The 26,760-nt window shown below is 32.5% G+C and overlaps 1 protein-coding gene across 2 annotated transcripts in view; it reads right to left on the bottom strand.

Annotated features, from left to right (window-relative positions):
• Positions 1 to 26,760, bottom strand: part of LOC111619450 (potassium voltage-gated channel subfamily H member 6-like) — a 149,010-nt gene that overhangs the window by 31,516 nt on the left and 90,734 nt on the right. The window contains exons 11-16 of one of the 2 annotated variants that reach the window (XM_023361157.1): positions 21,192 to 21,444; positions 20,846 to 21,039; positions 14,526 to 14,604; positions 11,773 to 11,997; positions 2,211 to 2,426; positions 827 to 951 (exon numbers count right to left, since the gene is read on the bottom strand). In XM_023361157.1, the coding sequence (XP_023216925.1) occupies positions 842 to 951; positions 2,211 to 2,426; positions 11,773 to 11,997; positions 14,526 to 14,604; positions 20,846 to 21,039; positions 21,192 to 21,444 (1,077 nt within the window). In that variant the 3' untranslated portion in view covers positions 827 to 841. Of the gene's footprint in view, positions 1 to 826; positions 952 to 2,210; positions 2,427 to 11,772; positions 11,998 to 14,525; positions 14,605 to 20,845; positions 21,040 to 21,191; positions 21,445 to 26,760 lie in introns of those variants that run through there. The other variant, XM_023361155.1, reaches the window with a different exon arrangement.

A 26,760-nucleotide genomic window follows, 5' to 3' on the forward strand; every position in this document is an offset into this window, starting at 1 on the left:
GTTTTAAATTCGAATTTGTTATTGCGTATTGGTTCGATTATAGAACGATTGTAAACGTTTCAGAAAATTGATCAAATTGAAAATAGTTCGTTTGATTTTCGGCAATTCTCTTCAGCGGTAGGTGTTATATAACAATTACTATGGTTATTGAAATATTGGATGTAAATGGGGTTTGCTTGCAAAACCTCCGCTGACGAAGTCGCGGGTAACAGCTAGTATATATATATATATATATATATTAGTAAGTAAACTATATGAATATGATGAATAAAGAATTTACTTGGTTCAACAGCATTCAGTAAAGGTGTTTTTTCTTTATTTTCTGTTTGTTCCACTGAATTAGACACAGGACGGGACTTATTTGATGTTGTTTCTACTGGAGTTTCATTTTTTTCTCTTCTTACATCAGGACTAGGAGAACGGGACTGTCCTTTATCGCCTGATCCCATTCCACCAAATACTGCACTAGTTAAAGCAGTCACATTTACAAGTGCACCTATTAAAATGCAAAAGAATTTATTGTTGCACATTTTGAACACATCATTAATAATCTTGAAACACTTAAGACAATCACATTACTAAGCATTTTTACATAGAAAGCAATAATTTTCAATCATTTTTTTGATAATAATTTTCAAAAAAATAATTGCTTTCAACTACTGTTAATTCTACTAAGGTAGACTATACACAAGATGAGACAAAGAAGAAATAATTTTTTAAATAAATCTATTGTATGGCAAATTTTGCCTATCTTACAATTATGAAGCAAGGTATGTCTGAAAGGGATTAGAGAGAAGATGAATGGGACTTTCTACTAAAAGATCCACCAGACAACAAAGAATCACACAAGGCAATTTATCTTACCACCCTTGTTGTTGTCGGGTTTTGTTTTGTTGTCAGGTTTTGTTTGTACGGAGTCCGTAAGGCTTTGCTTTAGATGGTGGAACATGCCTGTAGGAAGGATTGTAAAATTAGAGGGTAAGGGGAAACAACAAAGCACATGCACCATAAATTTGGACTACTAAAATCTAAAACATAAAAATATTTATTAATTTATAATATGCAAAATATAGAAAGAAGTGTCATGCAAATTATTTTTGAATTGAAAATAATAAAACATAGTTCACAGTCATATCATGATTAACAATTTCTGCAAATACACCAAAAATAACAAAATGTGATTTATAAAAATAACAGAGCACAAAATGATTTATTATTGAAAATAACGCAATACTTTCCAAATACAAATTATAAAATTTTCATAATAATTATATTGAAAGATCCATAAATAAAATAAAAGTCTGCTTATTGTAAATAAATTTTTAAAAAAGCCAAAATATCATATAAAAGTAAATTTATATTTAGAGCAGAATGACAGATCAGTTTATAAATTTTCATATTCAAAATAATAATAATAAAAAAAATTAAACTTCATATATCATTTGTATGACTTTTTGTAAAGAATACATTTGTATGATCTATTTTGATTGATAAATTTAAAAATAAAAGAATTCTTAATAAAGAGTTTCCAATATTTTAACTGTAATCATTGTTGTATATCAGAATACATATTAAATTATTTTATTATTATAAAACATGCAAATATAGGCTTGCATAAATACTTGTACAAAGGATTGAAGAGTGTTATACAAGTTCTCAACAAAAAAGATTTGTACTAAAATCATTTAATTCTTTATTTAATAATAATACTGTTTATAAACTTATTTAAACATTTAATTAAAAATTTATATGATAAACCTTAAAATTACTAGCCTTTTAAAATAATTACAAAACATTCAATGAAAACATTGTAATAAATAGTGGAATAAATCTCTTTTAGGAATGCTTTATTTTTAACTGATATTAGATTTAAAAAAATACAAGAAAAATTTTACATAAATTTGTATAAACATTATGGATATTATCATTTTTATATTAATTTTGCTCATGGGCATATGAATTGGGAAGCAGGGGAAGCAACTACCTTCTCAAATTTGGGCAAAACAGTGGAGAAAATTTGGACAATTCAAGAACAAACAAAATCAGACTGAGAAAGTGATGGCAAATTAAAAATTGGTACTGTATATGTTTTTATTAGTGTAAAATTTCAGGCAAATCAATTCCCTCATTAACCAAAGTGTCTCCATTTGCCCATGATTTTGCTCTTATTTTAAATAAAACTATATGAATATGATGAATAAAGAATTTACTTGGTTCAGCAGCATTCAGTAAAGGTGTTTTTTCTTTATTTTCTGTTTGTTCCACTGAATTAGACACAGGACGGGACTTATTTGATGTTGTTTCTACTGGAGTTTCATTTTTTTCTCTTCTTACATCAGGACTAGGAGAACGGGACTGTCCTTTATCGCCTGATCCCATTCCACCAAATACTGCACTAGTTAAAGCAGTCACATTTACAAGTGCACCTATTAAAATGCAAAAGAATTTATTGTTGCACATTTTGAACACATCATTAATAATCTTGAAACACTTAAGACAATCACATTACTAAGCATTTTTACATAGAAAGCAATAATTTTCAATCATTTTTTTGATAATAATTTTCAAAAAAATAATTGCTTCCAACTACTGTTAATTCTACTAAGGTAGACTATACACAAGATGAGACAAAGAAGAAATAATCTTTTAAATAAATCTATTGTATGGCAAATTTTGCCTATCTTACAATTATGAAGCAAGGTATGTCTGAAAGGGACCAGTGTCCACAGAAATTTTCAAAATTTACTTTTCAGTCACTGTCATTGAACTGGAAAACTTTCTGTCTTTATTACATCTAATATTACGAAGAAATCAGTCCCCACTATACTCGTATGACCCTAATCTCTTAATTATCTATCTACTTCTTAAGCAGAAATAAGTCGAAACCGATTACTTTGTACTTGAATATTTGTAGTCTTGTGAAAGAAGTGGAAAGACAAATTTTTATGACAACAATACATAAATCGTAAATTTAAGGAAAATAAATTCTAGAGCTTTTTCTGTACCTTGTGCATCTCATTCATTAAATTTAATTGTAAATGGTACTGCCAAAGTAACAGTTAATATTTTTAACATTGTACAAAGAATTGTGCACGTTTTTTCCTGCATCTCCTTATAGATGGGACACACTAAATCGTAATATCATTATTTTAACATCGAAATCTGTAAGTAATACAAAATGGGAGAGCGGAATAAAAGCAGAATAAATATATCAAATATTTTAATAGATTTTTTTAAACTGCTGTCAACTATACATAACTATCATAAAAACATACCAGTAAAACCAAGTACCAGTAAAACCAGTAAAAGGGTTAAATTATAAATCTACTCGCAATTCACATAANTTTTAAATAAATCTATTGTATGGCAAATTTTGCCTATCTTACAATTATGAAGCAAGGTATGTCTGAAAGGGATTAGAGAGAAGATGAATGGGACTTTCTACTAAAAGATCCACCAGACAACAAAGAATCACACAAGGCAATTTATCTTACCACCCTTGTTGTTGTCGGGTTTTGTTTTGTTGTCAGGTTTTGTTTGTACGGAGTCCGTAAGGCTTTGCTTTAGATGGTGGAACATGCCTGTAGGAAGGATTGTAAAATTAGAGGGTAAGGGGAAACAACAAAGCACATGCACCATAAATTTGGACTACTAAAATCTAAAACATAAAAATATTTATTAATTTATAATATGCAAAATATAGAAAGAAGTGTCATGCAAATTATTTTTGAATTGAAAATAATAAAACATAGTTCACAGTCATATCATGATTAACAATTTCTGCAAATACACCAAAAATAACAAAATGTGATTTATAAAAATAACAGAGCACAAAATGATTTATTATTGAAAATAACGCAATACTTTCCAAATACAAATTATAAAATTTTCATAATAATTATATTGAAAGATCCATAAATAAAATAAAAGTCTGCTTATTGTAAATAACAAATTTTTAAAAAAGCCAAAATATCATATAAAAGTAAATTTATATTTAGAGCAGAATGACAGATCAGTTTATAAATTTTCATATTCAAAATAATAATAATAAAAAAAAATTAAACTTCATATATCATTTGTATGACTTTTTGTAAAGAATACATTTGTATGATCTATTTTGATTGATAAATTTAAAAATAAAAGAATTCTTAATAAAGAGTTTCCAATATTTTAACTGTAATCATTGTTGTATATCAGAATACATATTAAATTATTTTATTATTATAAAACATGCAAATATAGGCTTGCATAAATACTTGTACAAAGGATTGAAGAGTGTTATACAAGTTCTCAACAAAAAAGATTTGTACTAAAATCATTTAATTCTTTATTTAATAATAATACTGTTTATAAACTTATTTAAACATTTAATTAAAAATTTATATGATAAACCTTAAAATTACTAGCCTTTTAAAATAATTACAAAACATTCAATGAAAACATTGTAATAAATAGTGGAATAAATCTCTTTTAGGAATGCTTTATTTTTAACTGATATTAGATTTAAAAAAATACAAGAAAAATTTTACATAAATTTGTATAAACATTATGGATATTATCATTTTTATATTAATTTTGCTCATGGGCATATGAATTGGGAAGCAGGGGAAGCAACTACCTTCTCAAATTTGGGCAAAACAGTGGAGAAAATTTGGACAAATCAAGAACAAACAAAATCAGACTGAGAAAGTGATGGCAAATTAAAAATTGGTACTGTATATGTTTTTATTAGTGTAAAATTTCAGGCAAATCAATTCCCTCATTAACCAAAGTGTCTCCATTTGCCCATGATTTTGCTCTTATTTTAAATATATTATGTACTGTACCATGATATTATAATAATAGTAAAAATAGCAACTATGAATAATACTGATGAAAATAAAACATTTCAAATTATGTTCATTATTATATATAATTAAAAGCAATATGAAAAAATAGAAAAAACTGAAATAAAATTCAACAGTAAAAAAGAAAATATCAACAGCATGAAAACATATAAGTTACAAGTGCCATATTATCTTGAGCTGTAATTTAACAAGTGCAGCATAGACTTTCAGTTATTTTAATATTATGATAAAAAAGTAGCATTAAATATGATTTATAGTTTCCAAAAAAAGTTCACAGAAAGAAAATACAGCTTAGATTAAAACGTTTTTTTTCCAGCACTATCAGGATCGGAATCTAATATTCCAAATATTCAAACAGTAACCTAAACAACTGAATACCTAAAAAATATTCACGAAACTGATTTTCTTCAGCAGATCCTTGCCTGAAGTCTTAAATTGCATTAAGAACTGACCAAGTTTTTTTGAAATACTGTAACAAGTACAGTAGAGCGTCGATTATCCGAATCAATTGGGGACTGGGGTTGTTCGGAAGATCGATGTTTCGGATAACCGATTATATACGAAAAAATATATTAATTTATCCCATCTTGACATTTTCCTTCCGTTGCGTGTCGCTTCGCGTTGAATTTTCGTCGATGTTAAGTCTGACGAAGCCTATTGTATCGTTAAAAATTATTTTTTTTATTTTGTACGAACAAAATAAATATATTGAAAAATATAAAAACAATAAAAAATTATACTTCAGAAGTTAATTTAGTATCAAAAACGTAAAATATTTGAGTAGCCCAAGACATAGCCAAAGATTGCAGCGCCACAGCACTGGCGAAAATTTAACTTTGCCTACTGGAATTCTTTCGGATGATTGACTTTCGGATAATCGGCGCTCTACTGTACTTCAGTTTTTCAGATATTGATAACTGATAACTATAAACTTCAGATAAATTTTCTCTTATTTTTTATCACAACATTTTTGTTGATTTACAATTTCTGTGAAAGATAATGATAATTTAATGAATATGTATTAAAGAAATTAAATTTAAATTTTAATGTTCATCTTTCGAACAGATGAAAATTCGAATAATGGTCTAATCTGGTATAGTGGTTTTTCAGTTTTCTAAATTAGAGTAACTGTAAGTAATTTGAACTATTCAATGATAGGCAGAGCAACATGCCGACTAGAGTATTACTGATTACTTGTCGCATCAAATGGTAACGTCTCCTCGAAATCAGGACAATGTTGGGGCATCCCCGTGGACAATTTGTGCCGTCCACGCACGAGCGACAGAAGAAATATTCAAGGACTATTTACCCGTGGACAAGGCAGGTTAAATCGCAACCATCAACATTGGCACAATGATAGGATGAAGCCAAGAACTAGTTGAAATGCTGAAAGAACCACTGCATTGATATCGCCTTTGTCCAAGAAACAAAATGAAGGGGAGCGAAGGCCCGAAATTTTGATGAAGGAAAGAAGTGTGGGGTTAGCCGATTGAGTGAGGAGATTTCGACAGCCGAGCGGTCAATACTGTCGTGTGGGCGCAGAATGATTCACCGAGACAGGTTTACCATATAAAACCGTTTAATAACATTAAAATTTCTTACAATATTTTCTTGATTGACGGATTATCACACCACGAAGTGCGAGGATAAAGTTCAAGTAGAGTTCGAAAAGTTCGTGTTTCCGTTTCCTGCAGTTCGGCGAAGACGGTGAAATAATCGTCGGCCCCGGGGCGAATGGCACTGCTTCAGGTGGTTTTTCTCGGACGAACCGACGAGCCTGGAGGTCGTCCGTGACACTTTCAGATGATGTTGCTTCCACTAGATCCGAAACGTTCTTTCCAGGATTCGGCGGGGACACACGTCCAGGAGGATAAGACTATGAATCAAGAACCTTTGTAACTTGAATCGCACGGTTTTATAGATTTCTTAACCTCAGTCGCCTCTCCATTGGTCTCTCCTTGTCACCTGGTGACAATTCGACACCCGATGGAGAGTGCGGGAGAGGTCAGCGTCGCGACTGAATATGATTCCTCTTTCGTCGCTTTTTCTCGACTTTATTCCTTTCCATTGTTTAACTAATTTACACAAAAATTTCCATTGTTTGATTGAGACATCTAATCCTTTCCATTCGCGTCTGAAAAGAAGCACTTTAAATTTCCGATCGATACCCTTCATTCGGACTTCTCAGTCGACCCCTATTCGGGTCCTCACAGAAGCTTTACTACAAGGATTTTTTTAACTCTTTCCACCCTATGGGCACTAAGAATGTCTCTTTTAGTATGCCCATCATGGGTTCGGCCAGGCCCACAATGGGGTGGCCGGGTGGTGAGGGTTGTGGGCCAAGATATCTGGTCAGGTCGCCCCTTGAAAAATTCCTGGGGATTTTTTGATCCCGGGACCCCAGAGCAGTAAGTTGCAACCTTGACCACTCAGCCATCTGGCCATCTTGCTACAATGATTGAAAACATTATTCAGACTGGCATTGTGATCATGATCAGTGAGAAATATCAGGATAATGTAATTGAGCTGTCCCGAATGCCAGTCTGAATGGCCATCAAAACTGAGTCTGGAACAATCACCCTCCAGATTGTTACGTGCTGCAGACAGAATGCCCTATGGCCGAAAAGGACAAATTCTGGGAAAAACTGGATGCTTACTGAAGAACCTGATATTGGGAGGTGACCTCAACAGTCATATTGGAGTATCAAAAGATGGATACAACTAGCACCACGGAAGAAATGGGTTTGGCATTCGTAATGATGATGGAGACTGTGTCAAAGCACATGAACTTGTAGTGAACAATTCTTTTTCAAGAAAAGACCAATTCACCTCATCATCTATGCCAGTGGTGGTCATACTACCTAAATCAACTATCTGCTCATCAGAAGACGAGGCCTGAAGCTGGTGCAAGATGTAAAAGTGATTCCTTCAGAATCAAACTCCCCTCAACATTGGCCTCTCATCATGGACTTCAAACTGGACATTTGGGGCCCGAAGCGCTCTGATTCACTGAAGCAGAACGAATAAAATGGTGGCGCTTGCCAGATTGCAAAGCCCCGCTCTTAGATTGCTCTTACTGATATAAATCGATATGGGTCGACCATAAGTGCTGATACTGATAGATATGGATCGACCAGTATCAGCCATTTGGGATGATTTGGTTGGGCAGGTCTACACTGTGACAACTACCATCCTTGGGAAGACCAAGCCGAGGAAATGGTCATTGACAAGCAAATTTTGTGGTGAAATGAGGAAGTACAAATGTCTGTAAAGGAGAAAAATAGCACTAAAACAGTGGTTTTAAACAAAGGCAGATGACAATCTTAAACACTATAAGATTTTAAAATCAACAGCCAAGTGCACAGTAGCAGCAACTAAAGCTGCATACTATGATCATATATATATAAAATTGGACATGCCTGCAGAGGAAAAATTTACCATCTGGCCAATGCACATTATCAAACCACCCAGGACAGTGGCCAGGTCAATCATGCGAAAGATGAACACAACCAGCTCATGCAAGATCCATGCGTTATCCTTTGTTGCTGGAGCGACTACTTCTCCAAAATCCTCAACGAAGAATTTAACCATTCACCAATTCAGTGTATTGACCCAGTCTAGACCAGTGTAGAACCGACAGTGTCCAAGCAGTTTCATTCCCTGAACACTGGGAATGGAACTGCGTGGAAGTCGTGGGTTCGTGCCTCGCCTGGATGGGCTAGCCACGTGGAGTTTTCCAGTTTTTCTCCATGTCTCTAATACCTAAATAATGGCCTTAAAAGCCCGGAAGGCATCTCCTAGGCAGATCACCCAAGTGTTGGTTATCGTATTTTAACAAAACAAACAAAAACTCTGGACCAGTGTTCCCAATCACTATTCAGAGGCTGGATGGCCGAGCAGTCAAGGTGGTAGCCTACCGCTCTGGGAGGCCTGGGATGGAATCTGGATGGATTGATCCATCCGTGATCTATCCGGGATGGAATCTGGTGGTCCATCTGGATACGTCGGGCCCTGTCCTTCAGCACCCAGTCGCCCCATTGTAAGCCTGGCTGAACCCATAATGGGCTAGCTGAAAGGGGCACTCTTAGTGCCCACAGGTGGAAAGAGTTAAAAAAAACACCATTCAAAAGGTTAAGTAGGGGTGGGGACAACGAAAAATGGGAAGGCAACTGGCCCTGATGATGCTTGGTGGAAGTGTGAAACGCCCCTGGGTGTTGTAGTATCACAATTTTCACTGACCTCTTCAACTGGATCATTAATGAGGAGTTGCACCATCTGCTTGGTCAACCAGTACCGTAGAGCCAATCTGGAAGAATAATGGTGATGTAACTGAATGCACAAACTACCGACGAATGCAACTCCTGTGTTATGCCATGAAAATATTTGAAAGAATAATTGAGCCAGGTTGCACAGTATTGCCACAATCTCCCCAAATCAGTGTTGTTTTGTTAAAGGGACTGGAACAATGGATGCCATACATGCTACCCGGCTACTTTTGGAGAAGCACCTAATCACATGGTGTTTCTTGATCTGGAAAAGGCTTTTGACCACGTCCCATATAAATTCATCAGGCATGCTTTAAGATCCTGTAGCATCCCAGAGGCCTACGTTCAATAGATCCAACTGCTTTATCACAATTTCATCAGTGTGGTCTGCTGTGCAGTGGGAACACCGTCCCCTTTCCCATCAGTGTTGGGTACATCAAGGCTTAGTCCTTTCGTCATTTTTATTCATCCTATGTATGGACAATGTGACGACTGAACTAGGAGTCCTAATATTGGATACTGCTCTAGACAGATGATGTCTTTCTGGTGAATGAACTCCAAAAACAAACGGAGAAATGAAACAGTCGCCTTTGTGTGAGTTTGGGCTTTGACTGAACATCAAGAAGACAGAATACATGGAATTCCATCCCAAGACTACTGGAACTATCAATATCTGTGGAGACTTGAAGAAGGTGGGTTACTTCAGGTACCTAGGTTTCCTCATTTGCAGTGATGGAGACAGCATCCCAGATGCCCGGGCCAATGCTGACTGGATAAAATAGCACCATGTTACTGGGGTCCTGTGTGACCGTCGAATAACACTACGTCTCAAGTCAATAGTGTACAGAACAGTGGTATACCTGGTCGCCCTCTACGGATTGGAATGCTGGCTAGTGACAACAAAACATGAGCAAATCTTACATGCAATGGAGTTCTGATGGTGCCTTGGGCTAACAGGTTTTGACCATGCCACAAATGAGGATTTCAGTTGCGCCAATCACCACAAAAATGCATGAAGGACGACTCAGATGGCACAGAAATATCGTGCATAGTCAGGAATCTTCGATAAAAAGATTAGTCATGCACCTTGACCCGGAGGCAGATGACCTCTTGGCAGGTTTAAGAAGCGTTAGATGGATCGATTAAAGAAGGACATACAACATGCCACAGAGCGGGAAAAACGCTAGGAAAAAGACTATGTAATAAAGAATTCATCTAAAAATTAAATAAATACTGTACAATGACTTGAATTCTCAGTACTGTTACATGAAACCCTTGTTAATTAGAACATGGATAGTTCGAAATCTTGTTAGTTCATAACTATACTCTTGTCCTTACCGGGGATATAGTGATTTACACGTTAAGAAATTTGGTTATTATTATAATTCAGTTAGTTCGAAATATGGCTATTTCGAACTAACTGAATTATAATAATAAGGGGTGTCATCTTACTCATGGACTACCCCTTTCTTTCTTTTATCTCATAAAATACGGCTGGTTTTCGGGATTGTAAGATTGAGGTATTTGTTGGGTTGTAGGCTACTATATTTGAGCGACTTACTACATTTTGGGCCACTTTAAAAATAATTTGGATTACATTTAGAGGAATTCTGCTTTACTTTTTACAAAACCTATCTGGCAACCTGTGAGGTTCCCAACGGACACGTGCTGTTTACCTGCAGTTTATTTACATTATTAATATTATTATTATTTAACAAAATTAGCATTGGTATACCTAACCGTATTTCATTTGCTTTATAAACTATTTCCAGGACCTTCAATGAGTTTCTTACAGTCAACGAATCTTCATCCTCATATTCCCGGAAGATTGTTTACCGCTGCAAGGGTAACTTTTCATTGATAATGAACATTGATCATCGATGAGGAATATTTAATAGTCATTCATAACAGAAAAATTTAGGCCAAATAAACAATCCATTACAAAGTTACATAGAACATTTAATGCAATTTTATTTGCTCCTTGTAAAACACGAAACAAATAAAAAAAATATAAAGTGCAAAATGTTACTTTTGTCTTTGGTCTCCCCTACCGTAACAAACGAAATGATTAACAAATCAAAACATTGCATAAAGGCATATAAAGGAGGTACTCGTCATGTAATATGAAGATTCATGACACATCAAGATGGAACACGTCATAAATCTACATCTACATTTATATGTCCCGTAAAATATTTAACATCATAATATAAAAAAGGTCAAAGAGTATAAAGCTATTGCCATATTTTTGACAATGTTTATGGCAATAGCTTTTTATAATACTCAGAGATAAATACCTTTAATAAACAAAATTTAATGTTAATATAAGCATTGTGCAATATCAACGTTAATAAAAAATTTATGCTGTCAGCATTTTTATTCAAATATCAGTGTTTTTCTACCAACCTCCCAGCTATTCTCCATTCTAAAGGTTGGCATGTGTGTACAGTACTTTTAAAATTTTATAAATAAATTATATACAAATTAAAGTTACCATATTTTGTTATATTTATAATACAATAAGCATATAGTTTAAATTATTAATATGAAAAAAATGTGTTTAAAGTCTATTATTGCACAATACATTAGATAGTCTCGTGATATTGTATAAAAAATTAATGAACTTAATAAATTTTAAAATAGAGTAAATATATTAATACCTGCTATGGAATTAAATGGTCCCGAAACATTTTTCTGTGCAAAATCAACATTGGCAGGAGTCACATCTAACCCAGCTTTATCTGGTGAAAATTCCAGGATACCGGTTCCACTATACCTTCTATCTTCATCACTATAACCAGTACCGTCATCTGTTGATAGTTGACGACCCATTCTACGTTTCCGTCTAGGTCTAGGATACTGATATGCATGTTTCCTTGGATCCTCTAATTAAAATAAAAATTAAATTATTAAATTTGAAGGCATTTCACTGTTTGATTAAATACAATCAGATTAATCTAAAAAAAAAAAATACTAATTGATGCTAGGAATAAGTGAATGTTATTATCTTTTATATCAAATTTCTGATTTAAAATATAATATTTTCTTTAAGAATTTTGTATTTTTATTTGAACTAACCTGTTTATTAAAACAGGACCTTCAGATATTTCTTTTCAATTTTGTATTATATGAATCAAGCCATAGTTGAAAATAATGCTCTTGTATATCTATCGGTATCAATTAAAACTGAAAAATTTTGTCAGTAGTTGAATGACTCTTATAATTATTTTTTCAAATTCTTCAACATTTATTTAAAATGCAAATACATTAATGAGATTAAAATTTTAATTCTTGTTGTCTATAGTAGAATATATATATATAAATTCAAAATAATGGAAATATTATTGAGGTGCAATTTGAAAAAAATTATAGACCTATAAATTTCCACTGTCAGTGTGTCCTTCCTTAATTTCCAGGGTTAGATAGATGAAAGACGAGACCAGTTGTGGAAACATTAGGAGCAGGAGACCCCGATTAACCATATACGAACTTCTGATAGAAACCAGAAGTTACGTTATTTCAGTTCAAAAATTTCCCCCGAAAGGAGTTATATAGATAACCTGCATGACTCTGTTGTTAAAGGAAAAGTATGATATACAGGGGCAAGTCACTACAGTACTAATTTCAAGTGGAGAGAATATATTTTAAATTAAATAAATTAAAAATATGATGAGAAAGAGATGGAAATCAACTGTCTTTTTTCATTTCTTATTGAGTGTAAAATCTCAGTTAAAGATTTATTTTATATCCTTATGATTTCTTTTGAATGACTAACCAGAGTTGCTACTGTGATATAGGTAGGGCCTATACTTTTAAAATAGATCATATATAATTGTTTACAATTTCATATTCTGTTATGTTATATATATTAATTTTTATCAATGTTAAATAAACTGATGACTAAAGTGACTTTTAAGCATTTCTTAAATTATTTAGTAATCGAAATTTAGTACAGCTCTCCCTTAATAGTCCGACAAGTATGGGACCAAAGGGGTCTTGGATTACCAAAAGTGTCCGGATTACCGAAAATAATTACATATTTTGCATTGTTTTGCTAGCAGTAGCTTACAATATTCCCTATTCCAACTGTTCGAACAGAACTGCTCAAATAAAACACACGAAATGCGTGTCATCGTGTAAGAATTGGATGGGGAGATTCACGTCGCGACATGCTTCTATGCAAGCAGACACGTAACGGGGACGGATACCTTGACGGGAGGTGCGTCGGACTACTGAGCATGTCGGATTAAAAAACGTCGGACTATCAAGGGAGAGCTGTAGTATCTATTTTATGATACAGTCAAGTCTGCTTAAGAAAACACCCTCAGAATTGCTGCATCATACACTCTTATTCAAGTAACAAGAGGATTAGTCATGGTTTTCAATTCTCTCTACTTTTTCATGTCTAAGGAGTTTTGTTTAATTTATAATACATTCGGAAATGTTAAAATTCATTAACACCTAATTTTACTGTACTTACCTATTAGTTTACCTTATATCAACAATTTTAATTGTTCTATCAAATAATCACTATACACAGATTATTTACCAGTCACATTATTTTTACTTTTTCCAGGACATACATTAAAATACCCAGCTGAAGAGATGTAAACGTCCTTGCTATAAAATTTCTGAATGTTCTTCTAATAGACATACAGTATAAAAATAAATAAGATTTGTGAGTAGAACATCTAAGAAGTCGACCGCTACAGATCGATAGGTAAAAATATTTAGACGTTTCATAGCAAATCATATACCATACAAACAAGTTTTAAAGCTTGTCGAGTTTGTCCTGTGTCTCCCGGGAACCAATGCTATAAGCTTTAAAAAGTGTTTCCTGCAGTGAATATTATGTGGACAACCGAGAAAACACAAGCTCAAAGTTGAAACGTTAAGAAGGCATGCTGATAGTCAAGTGTAACTTCAGTGACAAGTCCTGCGAAAACTGTACTGATATTAATATGTCTCGACAATACGGCTCTTCCATTGGGAATATGCATATACGAATTTACATTCGAATATACAATAACAATCTTATCGTTGATTTTCGCATGTATAGAAATTTGTAATAAAATACATAGTGTGGTTATAATAAAATATTAATTTTAATTAATTCAAAGTATGTTCAAACATGAAAATAATCGATGATATGTATTTATATTTTAGAAAATAAAAGGGAAGCCATACACTAATATCATCATATTACATGCATATAAAATAAATACATTTTATAAATGTATTTATTTTACTTGCAATAGTCATAATTCTTTAAGTAAGGGCAATTTTTAAATTAATGTCTGTAAAAATATTTCAAATCTAATTATAACCACAACTACATAATATTTAGATATAATAAATTAACTAATAATTATTCAGTACTCTATATAAAATAAAAAAAAAAACTATTACTTACCATCTTCTGTTGAACTAGGCTGTCGACATAGCATTTGTTTTGAGCGAAATAAATCCGGATCAACTCCAGCCTGATCCTCCTATTTAAATATAATTAAAATTTATTAATTTTAACAAAGCTGGCAAAGAAGGAAATCTGATTATTTTTAATTGTAATACAGTGTAATATTTAAATAATAAGAGCTTAGAGAAGTAACTCAATTGGATTAGGATAAATTTCTCTCCTTGAAAAAAATATATTTATGTTTAAAATCACTTAGTTAAAATCGTGTGTGGAGTCATTTATGAGACTTAATAATATAAAAAATTATATTTTAATAATTATAAAAAAGCGAAAGGCTTATTTTTAAGGATAGGAATGTATTTTTAAAGCATTTATAATTGCCAATAATAAATAAAATTTTCATTAAGTGTGACTCCATTCGAGATACATGATCCCCTCTATCTCCTCTTTGACCTTTAATTATCAAAATTTAATAAAATCGATGTCCCATTTATACAAATAACATGCCAACTTTTAAATGGTGCAATTTCCATGCCCTTCGCTAGAATCGAATAACAACAGATGGGGTGCTATAAAACATTTGAAGATTTCATCAAAAACACTCTATACAAGCAATAGGATCAAAATTAAGTCATTTTTATTTTTCATAGATTTTCAGAAAATTTGTAAAAAGTATTAACTCTTTCATTCATTATACACATGAATCAGATTTCACTGCGGCATGTTGTATTTGTAACAGACTGCATGAAAAAAACCAAGCCATAAATGAAAATCAAATTTTTGTAAGAGAATAGAATTGACACATCTTATCTATTTAGTCAAGGATATGATTGAAGCAATGCAGACTAGAAAGACAGGCCTCGGTGTGCCACGCCTTTTTTGTAATGTAATCGAAATAATGCAAAAAAAGAGAAAAATCTTATTCTTACCGAATCGTATCAATTCCCTGTAATAATCATCAGAAACTAATGGAGGAAAGAAATTTACATATTTTGGACCAATAACTTTTTATCTAATCAGTATTCATATTAAGCTACAACGCATAACGCATGCGTTTTTGTATATAATAAAACTTTCATATAAATATTAATATTTGTTTTTTAAGTAAGCAAAATTCTTATCGTTTAGTTAAAGACTTCATCGATGTAGTCCACGTTCATTTTTGATCATCCGAACCAACCTTATTAATTTTGGTTTCATCTGACAATACAATCACCTTCAAATCTTTTAAGATCTAGCGTTTTGTAGAGAAAAGAGGTCTCAGTTTATGTGATTTGGTAAGTTCAGGCTTCCCAGGCTTAACTCTAGCTTTCTAATTGTTGGGTTGCAATTTGAAAAAATTGTAGACCTATAAATTTCCACCTATCCGTCCTCAATCTCGAGAACAATGTTAGATAGAAGAAAGTAAAGACAAATATGAAACGAATAAGAACAGGAGGCCCCGATTAATTATATACGAATAAATCAGAAATCACATTATTTCAATTCAAAAATTTATCCCTGAAAAAAAGTTAGGTAATAACCGGCATGACTCTATTGCTAACAGGAAAAGTGTGATGTACAGGGGCAAGACACTACTTATATGAGGTGGAAAGCATATATTTTAAATTAAATTTAAAAATTATCATTAAAAATTGCAGGGTATTGTGACAATGTAACAATAAATAATTGCTCATTATGTTTTAGAATTCTTCGAATAGTTGAAGTACTCACTTCTATTCCTAAGCCATCTTTCAATTCTCTTTTTACCTGTGATGACGTGTCGCAATGTCAATTTGTTATCAAACTACAGAGTATCTTTCTGTTTGAGCGCTCAATACCTTCTTCCTGCCAGGTGATGTGGTAGCTCACTAGCTCACTATTCTTTATTCTCGACACATTCCAACGTCCAGCACCAGTTTCTATAGCTATTTACTCAATTTACTCAACAGATAATTCTTTCAGCAGGTTCAAAATATGAAGTTTCTTCTCAATCGACAGCTTTCTCATGCTGATACAGATCAAACATTTGCTTATTTACAGGCAGACATCTCGTTAATATGCACAAAATTATGCTGTTTAACTTTGTTGTCATAACAAATTAATTTATGCGTCAAAATCCTTCCAATGCAATTATGTATAGAAATTAAATAGCATAGCTATTTTAATAATATCAGCTTGATTAAGGTTTAAAATGAGCAGTAAAGGAAAAATAAAATTACGTTGCCAAAGTTCCACGGCCACGTATTAGGACCTGATAGGCTGCAGATTTCTTATGGCTGAAATAAAGTATTGTACAGTACAAACGACTCAAAATTCGTCAAATATTGACACAGACATGTGAAAATTATTTAGAATTGTCCTGCTTTGTCTTATTAAATAAAGTAGAAAATGTTCCCACCAAACTTTTTTCCTAAATTTACCATATGTAGTCAGTGAATTATATGAATATTTTTCATTTATGTAATAAATATAAGACAGATAGCGTGTTTTCTTCGATTCATCATGAACCACTGTTCCAACCAAGTATAAAATAAACTTTCAACGCCGTGGATAGCTACGATAAAAGTATCAAACCAGATTGTATGAAAGCGGTCTTAACAACAATATGTTATTCTCTATATGCGTACATTGTAAAAATAAATAAATCATGTTATGGAAAAATAATTGTTTGAAATCTCTTAGAAACACTTTAAAATCTTATGCATGTGCCTGACAGTAAAGTCTTCTTTTACACAAGATTGATATATGCGAATTTGTGTTTTTGTAGATAGTGAATAATTAGGTTAACCAATTCCTCCCGGAGGCAAAGAAGTGGATTTTAGTGGATTTTAGCGACAAGAGACAAAGTTAAGAGCCTGGAAGATCTGTCTTGGTCTCACCTATCAGGCGACTGGTACTTTCTTGCCCTGGGAATGAGTGTCAGCACATCCTGGATTTTGTAGTGGGCTTCCAAAGTATTCTTCCTGAAGATTCACTCAGCGAGACTGCTACTAACAGGTTTTCTATGAAGACCTCTCATCTTTAGATAGTATATATGGTAGTAATTGCTTGGTCTTGTTTGGTTCTGCCAACAGAAGTGAAAAGACGTTGCAGTGTATCTTGTGTCACTTGATAGAGATGTTGCTGGAACGTAGTAGAGGCTGTCTGTTTGGCAGTGCGACCCTTATCCTTTTGCTTGTAGAGGTTCTTAACCACCCTGACACCTCATTGTGGGCCAAACCAAACCCACGAGAGGTTAGGATTAAAACAGGTCCTCTTAGTGCCCACACAGCAGAAAGAAAGAAAAAGCGAAAAACTGAATAAAACAAAAATAATTTGGATTATAATTAGGGATGGCAACTTTTCACGAGGGAAAAAAGAGATGAAAATCTTAAGTACGCTAAGCTCTAAATTTCATCTCTGGTATAAGGCGAGTTAAAAAATGATTTTTTAGCACGCTCCACTATAGCGTTGAAGTGCTTATGTTAGGACGTTTGTGTGTCTGTCATAATTTAAGTTACAAAACAATTTCAATAATATCAAAACTAAAATTAATAAAATTTATCTGAGATATAAACATGACATTATAATATTTAACAAATAATGGATTAAAATCGATATTTTTAACATAAATCTATTACATGAATAGCTAATAACATTCAGTAACAACTTTCTCAAAATAATTAATACAGCTGAACTAAAACTATTCAATTAAAATTGCTGAAGACTAAATTACTGAAATCAATTTTCGCTAGCTTTTAATAGCTAGTGTAAAATTACTAATTACTAATTATTAATTATACCTTCTAAACAAATACTCGTTCTACTCACAATGAAACAGCATTAAATAGTAACTACGTTCTCAAAACATCCATCAAAAGTCCAAAAAGTTTATATCCATAATAAAAATAAATCTTTAAATGACACTATCTAAATAAAATATCATCTTTAAAAGTATTCATATAATTTAGATTTAACCTTTTTCAGTCAATTAATTGATTTTTTTTTAAGTTTTCTTTAAATAAACTTTATGTTATATTTGTTTTGGAATATATTGTTTTGCCGTGAGATTGAATCGTAATTCTAAGTCAGTAATTCTTAATCTTTCATACTGCCAATAACTCTTCAATTTTTGAAAAATTTGTTGAGTGCTCTTCTTATATAAAATAGGATCTCACTATTTGATCTACGCGACAAAAACATTCTATCTGTACAAAACACTCTTGCTATAGAGATCTTAGCAATAATACTGCTCAATGTGGTTCCCATTCGAAAAGTGTAAACCCCGAAGGCAATGAGCAATGTGAACCTCAGCAGCCAAACGTAATTAATTTTCTATCATGCCTATCACATACAGTGTGATACTGTCTTTCAAGGCTTCCAAACTTGTAAAATGTCCTTGATAAAACATTTTTTAAGTGTCCCACAAACAAAAACACTTAAGTTCAGGAAAACAAAGTGGCAAGGCAATCAGAACGCACGAGTCATTCTTCTATTATCAATGAAATGTTACGCAGAAACCGCTGTACATAGTGCCCGATATGTGGAGGAGTTTCATTTTCTCATGCAAGTAGTCAACTTAAAGCATTTTCGCTGTTGCAGTTGAAATACGACAAAAATGTTAAGCATCTTTTGGGATGGTATCGCTGAGCCGTTACAGAATATGTCACACGCCCATTGGGATGAGCTTCTTTGAAATGTGGCTGTGAATCCATTAAGCGAGTGAAGTGAAGTATGCTGAAAAACTCGAAAATTTAACGACAGTTATGTGTTTTCACTTTTATTGCGAGAAAATGTATTTTGCAGTGAAAGTGAATACCGGTATTCGTCGCTCCACAGAATCTTTCACGAATGTGACATATCCATCTCCATATGACAAAGAAGATCAATTCAAATTCATTTCTTGACCATCATATCTGATAAATAAAACTAATATATTTTATGGGAATTCTTCCACATTTTCAGAAATGTCACTGTATCAGATTTGGTTGCATTTGAACTGCTAAATATGTTTCTAAACAATGTTGAATACGGCTACATTAATTACGATTATATTTCAGTCTAAATTCAGGCATAGATACACCTATTAACAGGGGAAATTTATTTATGCCTCATTTAGATATAACCTAGATCTAAACCTACAAATATTTAAGTACCACCAGTGGCCGAGTGGATAAAACTACTAAACACTGGTAGTTGATCGTCGGTTTGCATTTCCTTCGCTATTAGTAACATCTAAATAGGGACCAGTTTCTCATAATAAGACCTCCAGTGAGGCATTTTTCCATCGACATCGACCATCGGCAGGTCGTCCAAGTGTCGATGTTGTCATGACCGAACAAATATTTAGATCTAGATTAGAGATTTACGAAAAAAATAATACATAATTATATATAGTCACTCCCTCGGGTTTCGAACAATTCAGTTTACGAACAAAATTCTGAAGGCCATATTTGCCCCGGTTTCCGAACAAGCTACTCGGCAAAGAGCCGGATACAGACTGTCAACTCCATATACTTACTGTGTTAAAGAAAGTCGACGGCCCGACCAATCGATGACGGGAGTACCAATTCAGAAGTTAGTAGCGCCGAGATAGCCTCGCGTCATTAGACGTCAAAACAGGAACCACGAATGATATTATTTTTCAAATTAGACTTCAATGCACATAACGATAAGACACTACTTCCGTTTTTCGGTACGTGCCGCAATTTGTTTCGGTTTGCGAACAACTTTTAGAAACGAATTAAGTTCTAAACCCGAGTTTGACTGTATTTATAATTAATATTTATATATTTTTTTTATTGAAGTCTTTTTTCGAAGAAGAAAACAATTGTCAAAGAAAAATATTAAAAAAAGATGTAAAACGTTACATAAATTTTTAACTTCAGAAAAATATCTCGCAGAATTCTCGCAACGCTAAAAGAGGTGTTTTCATCGCTGAGGAAGCATGCCTAAATTAAGAACACGGTTCTAAATTGACTCCAATATGGGACTTTACTGTTAAAAGTTTGTGAAAGATTTCGATCCGGTTCTGATCTGAAAATTTGTAATTTATTATAAATAAGGAACATTAGGAATTCATTATCATATGTTAAACTGATGCCATTCGGAAGCGGGCAACTATTTCTTCCTGAAGGAGAAACATGCCACACTGTCATGAGTCTAGATAAATTAATCCAATTTAAACAATGATTTCTAAAAACTTAGATCTCACAAATTAATTTCAAATTCATTCGACACATAAATCTGTATTTTAAAGCAGGATTTAACTGAAAACTTTAGTCTTTCATACATAGTTTATTTGTATATATATGCTTTAAAGTAATATTAATGACAATACAAAATAATCTACTTACATCACGGAGGTTAAAAGTTATTTCTAAATTGGTAGAGAAGGCATCATAAAATTCAGGGTACATATCGAGTACATCAAGAAGATCCTCTCTCAAAATTTTGTGAAGGTCACAATAAGTCAAGGCACGTACATTACAGTTGGACTTTCCAACAGTTGGATGCTTACAAGGGTTTTCACCAAATATGTCATCCTTACCTAAAGCATTTTAAAGTATTTTTATATGTTATAGATGAATAAATGACTATCGTTTATTCATTTATAATATATATAGTTTACAATGTTTTAATGATTTGCTAAAATTATATGTTAATTTTGATGAATAAAAAATGAAATTGTAATAATCTTACCCACAATAGCCATAACGACATCGTCTTTCAAGATTTCAATAGTTCCTCGAGAGATAAAATACAGGGCAGTAAGAACATCACCTCGATGAACTAATGTGTCGCCTGGTGGTGCATGAGTAGTTTTAAACTTCATGGAAAGAGCTCTTAGACATCCTGGACTGGCACCTTTAAATGCAGGGCAATTATTCAGTAGATTGCGATTAAGATGAAGACAGATATCTGCTTGTAGACAGTCAGGAAAACCTTTGAGCACCTACAGATAATGCAGTTTCTAGAATGTCAAATATTTCATAATTTTGAAATATGAACAAAAATAAAAAATAAATAAATTATTTTTGTCCTTAATAAATTGATGAAATTATTTNAAAGAGTATAAAGCTATTGCCATATTTTTGACAATGTTTATGGCAATAGCTTTTTATAATACTCAGAGATAAATACCTTTAATAAACAAAATTTAATGTTAATATAAGCATTGTGCAATATCAACGTTAATAAAAAATTTATGCTGTCAGCATTTTAATTCAAATATCAGTGTTTTTCTACCAACCTCCCAGCTATTCTCCATTCTAAAGGTTGGCATGTGTGTACAGTACTTTTAAAATTTTATAAATAAATTATATACAAATTAAAGTTACCATATTTTGTTATATTTATAATACAATAAGCATATAGTTTAAATTATTAATATGAAAAAAATGTGTTTAAAGTCTATTATTGCACAATACATTAGATAGTCTCGTGATATTGTATAAAAAATTAATGAACTTAATAAATTTTAAAATAGAGTAAATATATTAATACCTGCTATGGAATTAAATGGTCCCGAAACATTTTTCTGTGCAAAATCAACATTGGCAGGAGTCACATCTAACCCAGCTTTATCTGGTGAAAATTCCAGGATACCGGTTCCACTATACCTTCTATCTTCATCACTATAACCAGTACCGTCATCTGTTGATAGTTGACGACCCATTCTACGTTTCCGTCTAGGTCTAGGATACTGATATGCATGTTTCCTTGGATCCTCTAATTAAAATAAAAATTAAATTATTAAATTTGAAGGCATTTCACTGTTTGATTAAATACAATCAGATTAATCTAAAAAAAAAAAAATACTAATTGATGCTAGGAATAAGTGAATGTTATTATCTTTTATATCAAATTTCTGATTTAAAATATAATATTTTCTTTAAGAATTTTGTATTTTTATTTGAACTAACCTGTTTATTAAAACAGGACCTTCAGATATTTCTTTTCAATTTTGTATTATATGAATCAAGCCATAGTTGAAAATAATGCTCTTGTATATCTATCGGTATCAATTAAAACTGAAAAATTTTGTCAGTAGTTGAATGACTCTTATAATTATTTTTTCAAATTCTTCAACATTTATTTAAAATGCAAATACATTAATGAGATTAAAATTTTAATTCTTGTTGTCTATAGTAGAATATATATATATAAATTCAAAATAATGGAAATATTATTGAGGTGCAATTTGAAAAAAATTATAGACCTATAAATTTCCACTGTCAGTGTGTCCTTCCTTAATTTCCAGGGTTAGATAGATGAAAGACGAGACCAGTTGTGGAAACATTAGGAGCAGGAGACCCCGATTAACCATATACGAACTTCTGATAGAAACCAGAAGTTACGTTATTTCAGTTCAAAAATTTCCCCCGAAAGGAGTTATATAGATAACCTGCATGACTCTGTTGTTAAAGGAAAAGTATGATATACAGGGGCAAGTCACTACAGTACTAATTTCAAGTGGAGAGAATTGTAGCATCCCAGAGGCCTACGTTCAATAGATCCAACTGCTTTATCACAATTTCATCAGTGTGGTCTGCTGTGCAGTGGGAACACCGTCCCCTTTCCCATCAGTGTTGGGTATATCAAGGCTTAGTTCTTTCGTCATTTTTATTCATCCTATGTATGGACAATGTGACGACTGAACTAGGAGTCCTAATATTGGATACTGCTCTAGACAGATGATGTCTTTCTGGTGAATGAACTCCAAAAACAAACGGAGAAATGAAACAGTCGCCTTTGTGTGAGTTTGGGCTTTGACTGAACATCAAGAAGACAGAATACATGGAATTCCATCCCAAGACTACTGGAACTATCAATATCTGTGGAGACTTGAAGAAGGTGGGTTACTTCAGGTACCTAGGTTTCCTCATTTGCAGTGATGGAGACAGCATCCCAGATGCCCGGGCCAATGCTGACTGGATAAAATAGCACCATGTTACTGGGGTCCTGTGTGACCGTCGAATAACACTACGTCTCAAGTCAATAGTGTACAGAACAGTGGTATACCTGGTCGCCCTCTACGGATTGGAATGCTGGCTAGTGACAACAAAACATGAGCAAATCTTACTGCAATGGAGCTCTGATGGTGCCTTGGGCTAACAGGTTTTGACCATGCCACAAATGAGGATTGCAGTTGCGCCAGTCACCACAAAAATGCATGAAGGACGACTCAGATGGCACAGAAATATCGTGCATAGTCAGGAATCTCCGATAAAAAGATTAGTCATGCACCTTGACCCGGAGGCAGATGACCTCTTGGCAGGTTTAAGAAGCGTTGGATGGATCGATTAAAGAAGGACATACAACATGCCACAGAGCGGGAACAACGCTAGGGGAAAGACTATGTAATAAAGAATTCATCTAAAAGTTAAATAAATACTGTACAATGACTTGAATTCTCAGTACTGTTACATGAAACCCTTGTTAATTAGAACATGGATAGTTCGAAATCTTGTTAGTTCATAACTATACTCTTGTCCTTACCGGGAATATAGTGATTTACACGTTAAGAAATTTGGTTATTATTATAATTCAGTTAGTTCGAAATATGGCTATTTCGAACTAACTGAATTATAATAATAAGGGGTGTCATCTTACTCATGGACTACCCCTTTCTTTCTTTTATCTCATAAAATACGGCTGGTTTTCGGGATTGTAAGATTGAGGTATTTGTTGGGTTGTAGGCTACTATATTTGAGCGACTTACTACATTTTGGGCCACTTTAAAAATAATTTGGATTACATTTAGAGGAATTCTGCTTTACTTTTTACAAAACCTATCTGGCAACCTGTGAGGTTCCCAACGGACACGTGCTGTTTACCTGCAGTTTATTTACATTATTAATATTATTATTATTTAACAAAATTAGCATTGGTATACCTAACCGTATTTCATTTGCTTTATAAACTATTTCCAGGACCTTCAATGAGTTTCTTACAGTCAACGAATCTTCATCCTCATATTCCCGGAAGATTGTTTACCGCTGCAAGGGTAACTTTTCATTGATAATGAACATTGATCATCGATGAGGAATATTTAATAGTCATTCATAACAGAAAAATTTAGGCCAAATAAACAATCCATTACAAAGTTACATAGAACATTTAATGCAATTTTATTTGCTCCTTGTAAAACACGAAACAAATAAAAAAATATAAAGTGCAAAATGTTACTTTTGTCTTTGGTCTCCCCTACCGTAACAAACGAAATGATTAACAAATCAAAACATTGCATAAAGGCATATAAAGGAGGTACTCGTCATGTAATATGAAGATTCATGACACATCAAGATGGAACACGTCATAAATCTACATCTACATTTATATGTCCCGTAAAATATTTAACATCATAATATAAAAAAGGTCAAAGAGTATAAAGCTATTGCCATATTTTTGACAATGTTTATGGCAATAGCTTTTTATAATACTCAGAGATAAATACCTTTAATAAACAAAATTTAATGTTAATATAAGCATTGTGCAATATCAACGTTAATAAAAAATTTATGCTGTCAGCATTTTTATTCAAATATCAGTGTTTTTCTACCAACCTCCCAGCTATTCTCCATTCTAAAGGTTGGCATGTGTGTACAGTACTTTTAAAATTTTATAAATAAATTATATACAAATTAAAGTTACCATATTTTGTTATATTTATAATACAATAAGCATATAGTTTAAATTATTAATATGAAAAAAATGTGTTTAAAGTCTATTATTGCACAATACATTAGATAGTCTCGTGATATTGTATAAAAAATTAATGAACTTAATAAATTTTAAAATAGAGTAAATATATTAATACCTGCTATGGAATTAAATGGTCCCGAAACATTTTTCTGTGCAAAATCAACATTGGCAGGAGTCACATCTAACCCAGCTTTATCTGGTGAAAATTCCAGGATACCGGTTCCACTATACCTTCTATCTTCATCACTATAACCAGTACCGTCATCTGTTGATAGTTGACGACCCATTCTACGTTTCCGTCTAGGTCTAGGATACTGATATGCATGTTTCCTTGGATCCTCTAATTAAAATAAAAATTAAATTATTAAATTTGAAGGCATTTCACTGTTTGATTAAATACAATCAGATTAATCTAAAAAAAAAAAATACTAATTGATGCTAGGAATAAGTGAATGTTATTATCTTTTATATCAAATTTCTGATTTAAAATATAATATTTTCTTTAAGAATTTTGTATTTTTATTTGAACTAACCTGTTTATTAAAACAGGACCTTCAGATATTTCTTTTCAATTTTGTATTATATGAATCAAGCCATAGTTGAAAATAATGCTCTTGTATATCTATCGGTATCAATTAAAACTGAAAAATTTTGTCAGTAGTTGAATGACTCTTATAATTATTTTTTCAAATTCTTCAACATTTATTTAAAATGCAAATACATTAATGAGATTAAAATTTTAATTCTTGTTGTCTATAGTAGAATATATATATATAAATTCAAAATAATGGAAATATTATTGAGGTGCAATTTGAAAAAAATTATAGACCTATAAATTTCCACTGTCAGTGTGTCCTTCCTTAATTTCCAGGGTTAGATAGATGAAAGACGAGACCAGTTGTGGAAACATTAGGAGCAGGAGACCCCGATTAACCATATACGAACTTCTGATAGAAACCAGAAGTTACGTTATTTCAGTTCAAAAATTTCCCCCGAAAGGAGTTATATAGATAACCTGCATGACTCTGTTGTTAAAGGAAAAGTATGATATACAGGGGCAAGTCACTACAGTACTAATTTCAAGTGGAGAGAATATATTTTAAATTAAATAAATTAAAAATATGATGAGAAAGAGATGGAAATCAACTGTCTTTTTTCATTTCTTATTGAGTGTAAAATCTCAGTTAAAGATTTATTTTATATCCTTATGATTTCTTTTGAATGACTAACCAGAGTTGCTACTGTGATATAGGTAGGGCCTATACTTTTAAAATAGATCATATATAATTGTTTACAATTTCATATTCTGTTATGTTATATATATTAATTTTTATCAATGTTAAATAAACTGATGACTAAAGTGACTTTTAAGCATTTCTTAAATTATTTAGTAATCGAAATTTAGTACAGCTCTCCCTTAATAGTCCGACAAGTATGGGACCAAAGGGGTCTTGGATTACCAAAAGTGTCCGGATTACCGAAAATAATTACATATTTTGCATTGTTTTGCTAGCAGTAGCTTACAATATTCCCTATTCCAACTGTTCGAACAGAACTGCTCACA

Source organism: Centruroides sculpturatus, unplaced genomic scaffold, assembly GCF_000671375.1.
Source record: "Centruroides sculpturatus isolate CEXI.00-Female unplaced genomic scaffold, Cexi_2.0 scaffold107, whole genome shotgun sequence".
Classification (NCBI taxonomy): domain Eukaryota; kingdom Metazoa; phylum Arthropoda; class Arachnida; order Scorpiones; family Buthidae; genus Centruroides; species Centruroides sculpturatus.